At 27.0% G+C, this 7807-nt stretch overlaps 1 protein-coding gene across 2 annotated transcripts; it reads left to right on the top strand.

Moving 5' to 3' along the window:
- Positions 1–907: 907 nt before the first annotated feature.
- On the top strand, positions 908–4405 carry LOC102621704 (ras-related protein Rab7-like). 2 transcript variants are annotated; one of them, XM_006464431.4, is made up of 7 exons: positions 912–1231; positions 1344–1370; positions 2869–2968; positions 3059–3205; positions 3602–3682; positions 3770–3912; positions 4123–4405. In XM_006464431.4, exons 1-7 carry the CDS (start codon positions 1167–1169, stop codon positions 4190–4192), a joined length of 633 nt encoding a protein of 210 aa, XP_006464494.1. In that variant the 5' UTR covers positions 912–1166; the 3' UTR covers positions 4193–4405. The 2 variants fall into 2 exon arrangements, with proteins under 2 accessions (XP_006464493.1, XP_006464494.1); XM_006464430.4 differs by lacking the exon at positions 1344–1370 and having other exon boundaries at positions 908–1231; positions 2833–2968.
- The last annotated feature ends 3402 nt before the right edge of the window (positions 4406–7807 follow it).

Raw genomic sequence — 7807 nt, 5'->3', positions numbered from 1 at the left:
CCAAAATCCTGTTTTTGCTACTATTTTATAATGATTTTTGACATTAAGAGAAGTTTATGAAGAATTTCGGAACCGAAAGAGTCAAATTGTATTTTAACCAAATTGTATATACATCAGATAAGATCAATAAACATTTCTCTAAATTTTGAAATAATTTTTATGAAGAAAGAGGCTCTAAATAAAGAGAAAAAAATGCTCAAGGGAAAAAGGTAATAAAAGTTGTTGGAAATATTATGACTAGTCTAGTGTGGACAATAATTATTGAAAAAAAGTCACTCCAACATGTATAATATTAAAATCTCTATTTGTTAAAAATAATAAGAATATCTCTTTTCATTATTTAATTACCACATATTAATTAGTTATCTGTCACATTTTAAATAATTCAAACGAATCTAGAGGTTTGAAAATTATCACATCTAGATTTTTTTTTTTATATTTTAAATTGTAAATTTTAAGTTTAGACGTACTAAGCAGAAATTGGACAGTTTTGTCTAATTTTATAGCCTAGACAATGAGTATTATTAAATGGTTATATTTGATTGATATTTTGATAATTTTACAGTATTCGAAATGTAAGGTATTGTATTCATGAGGTACTATAGTCGGAACCATAAGGGCCCAAAAATGAACTTGTAAAAAAATTTGTGTTGAAACAAAATTTATTCAAAATATATATACACACAACCTGTCAATCTACGTGACCCATCAGATTCAAATAATAAAGAGAGGCAAGCACGATCAATTTCACAGACTCATAGTGCATTTGCAAATAGTCAACGATGCAACATATAATTAAATTACATATGAATACAAACTAATTAAACTCTTTAAAACAAGAAATTAAATTCATAAAATATGAATTAGAAAATCAAGCTTCGCTGGCGCCTGATTTAGCTTTGGCCTTTTGGTTGGCAGGGTGTCACATGCACTTCAATTTGCATCACTGAAAAGAAAAAGGGAAAAAGAAAATCATAAAGTGGAAACATTAGAAGAATCAAGAACCAGCTTGAAAATTTATTTCACTGGCAGCTTTTTGTTTGCTTATCCTATTCATCATTTTTCTCTTTCTTTTTTGAAGCTTTCCCATTTTCTATCCAACAAAATAAATTTTCCCAGAAAGTAGGAGGCTCAAGGAAAGTTAAAGATTTTTGTTTTTGGTCGTGATGGATATTTCTGTGAACATGAAGAGAAGAAACTTGCTTAAAGTAATTGTTCTTGGTGATAGCGGGTATGTTTTTTTACCCCCCCAATTTATTGTAGTTTCGAATTAATTTCTTCAGTTTAATCTCATGAAATTTTGCTTTTTATTTATTGATTTTTTTTTTTTTGGGATGATTCAGAGTGGGAAAAACTTCTTTGATGAATCAGTATCCTTCAAATTATGTTATAATCGTATAATATAATCTGTTTTACTATTGATAACAAATTGCTTTTTAGCAGTTTGTGTTTGTATTTCTTATTTGTTGGTTTCTGAAAATTTTCAAAGCATATATCTTATAGTTTACTTTTCTTTCCTTTTTCGTTTTTTTTTTCTTTTCCATTTTTACTTTTTGACATAAAATATTATCGTTCTGTACTTGCATGGCTAATACATTGGTTGGTGGTGAGATTAATTAAAAAAATTAGCGGTGTTAATTTTGTAACTTTAGTTGGATAATGACATTATTTAAAGTTTTAAATTTTCAAATAAAATTTAACTTATTATAAGGGATAAAATTATCATTTTCACCCTCTTTATTTATGTAAAATTTAACGCGACCGAATTATGTTGAGACTTGGGAGCTCAAAACCAAAATATATATGTGTGTGTGTATATATATATATATATTTAAAAATCACATGTTACTCTTGATTTTAACTCTTTTTCTTTTATTTAATGTAAATTGCATTATATGGTCCCCTCAAATTTATTATTTTCATATTATGATGACAATTAGTGGTGTCGGCACCAGCAAGTGGTTTGGCATAAGAAGCTTCTTTTAACAGTTGTGATTAGGTGAAAGATTTATTGTTAAAAGATGAAAAATCTAAGCCAGCCGAAGTTACCTGTGAAACATCCATAAATACATATTTTAATTTGCAAGAAGGTTCTCGTTTTGGATAGAAATGTTATGGATATTTAGTCAAAATGCATGTTTTTTTTTTTGTTTGTTTATATGTATTCAAATTCTAAACGGATTTTGGGGAATAAGATCACTATAATCACTTGTTTTTCTATATTTAATAATTTTGTTTTTCATATAAGTCTACTGAATATGAAAAAAAAGCCCTTTTGTCAAATTGTTCGAGTTAAATATATTTGTGAGATTTTTCTAGGTTACATTTATTGTAATTTATTACCAAGTTTTTTAATGCAAAAATGAGTAACAAAACAGTGGGGCGAAACGGGCCAATGAAAAAATTTTACTTGATTCCTAAGTTACATTAAATAGAACTTAGGGGATCCATATTTGTGGAATCTTAATCCTTTTGCTTCCATCATCTATGAGCAAGATTTGGAAGTTCCAAATTCCAAGAATTGTAACCCCAACTATAAAATTAGTTTTAGGCTATGAAGCGGATAAATAACATAATTTTAAGCCGGCCTTCGTGCTGGCTGAGCAGTGTTTAAGTAACTTTATTTAACTAATCATTCGATATGATTTGAAAAATTATTTTGGACTTTACCCCATCCTTCTACCTTTTAAAATAAAAGAAAAAACATGTTAAATAAGTTGAAGAAGGCACTGTAGCAAAAATAATGATTTTCTTTAAAAAAAAATTAACGCAAATTTTAAGCAGTTTCAAATTTTTTTTTCTTTTTAAATTTTACTTTATTTTTATATCCAGGATTATTCTGTTTGGTGTTCTTAACTATCCATTCAGATATGTGTATAATAAGTTCAGCCAACAATACAAAGCTACAATTGGTGCCGATTTTATTACCAAGGAGCTTCAGATGGATGATAAGCTAGTAACTTTGCAAGTAAGTGATTGATAAATTAACTTTCATGCAAACAAAAGATTATAGTTAGTAAATTCCTTCACTAAGCTAATTCATTTTCTTACTTGATAGATTTGGGACACTGCCGGGCAAGAAAGGTTTCAAAGTCTAGGATCTGCATTTTATAGAGGGGCAGATTGCTGTGTCCTTGTATATGATGTAAATGTACAAAAAACATTTGAATCACTTCAAAATTGGCGCGAAGAATTTCTGAAACAGGTCTGGTTCTGATGAACTGATATTTAATTTTTTTTAGATATATATATATATATATATAATATTGATCATAAAAATGTCTAGTTTTTAATATCTCCCTGTGTTATACTTAAATTTTCTAACACGACAACATATTATTATATGGTGTTCTTATCTAACACTGATATTTGTACATTTTGAAATATTATAGATGTCCGTAGCTAAGAATTTTTATTTTCGTGTATTAGTTTATTCTAATTTTAATTTTTGACATATTTTTTCAACAGACAGATCCAGGTTAGAGCATATTGTCAGACTCAAATTCAATTTTTGAAATATTATAAATGTCCGTAGCTAAGAATTTTAATTTTCGTATATTAGTTTATTCTAATTTTGATTTTTGGCATACTTTTTCAACAGGCAGATCCGGGTGAGCATGAGGCTTGTCCCTTCGTATTGCTTGGGAACAAGATTGACACAGACGGTGGAAGCAGCCGAGTGGTATGCAGATATAATGCATGTCAAAATGTTCGATAAATTTCCTTAATGACATGGGCTAATAAATTTCATTTGCTTAATCTTGTTTAGGTCCCTCAGAAAAAAGCCCTTGAATGGTGTGCCTATAGAGGAAACATTCCTTATTTTGAGACCTCAGCTAAAGAAGACTGCAATATTGATGAAGCATTCTTATGTGTGGCCGAAATTGCACTAAAAAACGAACACAAAGACATGTGAGTGTTAATAAAGGCAATGGTATAATTAAAGTCATTGCATGCATTTGCAATCTAAAACCCAAAACTTGCAATATAAAATCTAAATTTTAAAATTAAAACCCAGAACGTGAAACTTGTGACATGACCATTTGTTATCAATTAGTATGCATGTGGCTAATAAATCTTTTAAATGAAACTGATAGATAGGCTTCAATTGAATCGTTGCAGTTACTACCAGCCCCAGGGAATTTCTGAAACTGTTTCAGAAGTTGAGCAAAGAGGAGGTTGTGCATGCTGAAGTTCTGGGCACCTAAAATAAAATTGAAACCACTTTTAATTTTCTTGTTTGTTTTATTCTTTGTATTAGTCTTACTATGCTTATCGAGCATTAGTTTCTTTCTTTCTTTTCTTTTTTTAATACTTTATTTCCTCTTTGTGTAGTAATAGCATTTGTATAAATCAATAATTACTCTGGGATAAGAAGTGAGCTGCTTTTGGCCCAAAAAAAAAAAAAGGGCAGTCCAATCTCTCTGATTCAGTGGGCAAAAAGCCTAAAACAACTCTTCAATCGACGTAAAAGTTCACATTTGTTGGGTAAAAATACTAATACAACAATAATAAGGTATTGTTTAGTATTAAGATAAAGTGGTTAGTAAATACTAGTAAATGTAGTTTTTAAGTTGAGTTAATTTAATCTATAACTTCAACTTGTATGATGAAAAATTTAAAATATTTTTACTCAAAATTATTATTTAAAATTATTTTTACTATACTATCAGCTTTTATTTTATAATTAGAGTTTTTTTTTTAGAAGCTATAATTAAAAACATACAACATCTCGATACCAAATAGAACCTAAATTTTAATATATTCACTAGATTAATATAAATAGAGATTTAGTCATGATATTGTAGGTTTATTACTTATGTTATATAATTCAACTCTATGCATGAGATACTATAAATTTGTGTATGAAAAATAAAAGTGGGTGAAGTTGCTCATTGAATCCATCATTTTTTTTTTTTTTGAATGAGCTTTGTTGTGACTTTACTATTATTTTTTTTCTTCAAATTAACAGCAAATAAACTTTCGTGTTGTTGAGGCTTAAAAAGTAAAGGAAAGGGACTCATATGAAACATCAATACAAAGGAAAAGGATTATTGTAGTTTGACTACTTTAAGAACTTCAATACATCAAATGACTATAGAAGTATTATTTCAATAATTTTTCTATGATATCTTTACAAAATTTATCATTATACTGCATTTCCGTATTATCATTAGTATTTAGTTAGTTGATTAATAAAATATCAATTTTACCCTTAAAAGATAAATACTTAAATAGAGGTATCAAATATTAAATTTATAGGTTTACAAGAATTATTTTTAACTAGTTTACACGTTAAATTTATAATATTGTAATGCTTTGCATGTTATTTATTTATTTTTGACAAAAAATTCATTAAAGGCCAAAGTTGACGTTTTATTACTTAATTAATTGGTCAACTACAGTGGTAATATAAATGTAGTAAAATGATAGGTTTTGTAAGGATATAGTAACAAAATAATAGACTATAAAGTCTGTAATACTTTTTGTTGGTTTATTAAAATTTTTAAAGTAGTAAAACAATAATAACCCAAAGAAAAAGATAAAAAGGAAGAATGGACTCATCTGAATAATAATAATAATAATAATAATAATAATAATAATAATAATAATAATAATAATAATAATAATAATAATAATAATTATTATTATTATTATTATTATTATTATTATTATTTGGGTGGTGATATTTCTATCCTTAAATTTTGTGAAGTTACCTCACTTTAAAATCTAATTATAAAAAAATAGACATTAGTTTTAACAATTTCAAATTAAGATTGAATGTAAAAAATTAACCAATTAGAACCTCATTAACATGATTATTAAGTTTCAATTAAACTAATAAAATGTATTTGCGACATAATATCTCACAAAATTCATATGCTAAGAAATTTATGCTATTTATTATATGAAATTTATTGACTATGAGAAGGATCTAATTAATTAGTTGTTTAAACTTTTTTCCTAATTAAAATTTTAAAAAATAATGTTAATTTTTTATAAATAATTCTTTGAAATGGGATGGATTTACACCATCTATGGTGTGGAAACATCCTCACCTTTTTTCTTTTCCTTGCATTTGACAGTATAATACAACTAAATATTTTGAATTCAATTTAATAAATAACCAATTTAACTCTTTTTGTTTTTGTCAAAAAAATCCACAGTGTTTTCTAGGATATGGAAAAATCCCTTATTATCTATAGGATTTCATGCAATAGCTCATTTCATTCATATTTTTTTAAACAATAACTCAAAATATCATTTTATTAACTCATTGTTAGTTAGATGCCGCTTGTTAGTTATTCATTGAGGATAAAAAATAATTTTTCATTAAAGAGAAAATTAGAAAAATAAATAAAAGTTGACATATAACTAAAAATGATGTTTATCTAATCCCACCAAACAAGAAATACTGAAAAAGATGAAAACTTATATTTTAAGTAATTATTTTGCACTTTTCTCTATTTTGGCGGCATGAAAGCCCTATAAACCTTATATTTAAGTATAAAAAAAATCACAATTTTCATATTCATATAAGTATACTCTCTAATCGCATTGTGAGCCGATCTGGGGAGACAGTGGTAAGGACTTGGGGAGACAATAATGGTAAAAAAAGAGTGGTGGCAAATCTCAAAATAAAAATTGATTGAAGATTAAGAAGATTTTCAGCACATGCAAGCACAAAAAAATTAGTTTTATTTTTGAATTTTTCTTCCAATGATTTAAAGATATTTTTCTAATTACAATTTGTTGCTTATGACGATTATTCAGTGGCTGTATCAAACTATTTCATTGTTGATTTCATTTAAGAAAAAATTGATAAATTTTACATATTTTGTAGTGTTATTTAATTGTGTAAAAAAATTATTTTAATATAGTTTGTACCATTTTAATAAAAAAAATATATTTTGCCTTTAATGAATTACTAGTTAACGGTATTAAACTAACGGTGAATTAGCGGAAATATTTTGAACTATTATTTAAAATGTAGGGATGAAATGAACTATTGTATAAAACTTTAAGGATGCAAAGGAAATTTTCACTCTAGGATGCGAAATTTAATTTTATGTATATTGAGTAGGGGTGGGCAATAATTTAGTTAAGTTTCAAATCAAATTGAATTGTCGATTTTTTATAGAAACAATAATCCAAACCGAAGCAAACCGAATTATTTAGTTTTTTTTTTTGGATTTTAAATCATAATGTCCTTAATATTTTTTTTTTCAAATTTCTTTCTTTTTTTTAAAACCGATTGGTTTTTTTTTTTTTTTTAAATCGAACCTAAACGATGGTTCAGATAAACTTTTTTAGGACAATAATTTTTTTGTCCACCCCTAATTTCCAGACGAGCCTTAATATATCAAAATTTAAACATAGTCCAAAAATCTAAAACTTAAACAAATAATAAGGGAAGCAAAAAAAAAAAAAACTCCTCCATTTACAGAAGACCCGAAGACTCAGATCACAATAATGAGCTGAGGCGAGTAGAGCAGGCGTGTTACGTGTGAACTTTAACCAACTCGAATTGTTGTTCCTTTCCGAAAAACGATGAGCAGGAGTTTTAAGACAACAAGTGAGCAACCGAAACTATCTCCTGTTAATATAATATAATATAATAGCAGCCACAGAAATAACCGAATATCAGAAAAAAATAGAAAAATTAACAAAGTATTGGAAATCCTCCAACCGTCGGATCAACAACTACTCATATTAGCGAGTCAAATAAAGACTCTTTGAATATTTCAACGGTCCAGATCTTCTGATCAGTGTAAAGCACCTCAGATTTCACTTTTTTATTTAACTA

This window comes from Citrus sinensis, chromosome 7 (assembly GCF_022201045.2).
Source record: "Citrus sinensis cultivar Valencia sweet orange chromosome 7, DVS_A1.0, whole genome shotgun sequence".
NCBI lineage: Eukaryota > Viridiplantae > Streptophyta > Magnoliopsida > Sapindales > Rutaceae > Citrus > Citrus sinensis.
The sequence above is the reverse complement of the archived record's forward strand: the minus strand, read 5'-3'. Positions and strand labels throughout refer to the sequence as shown.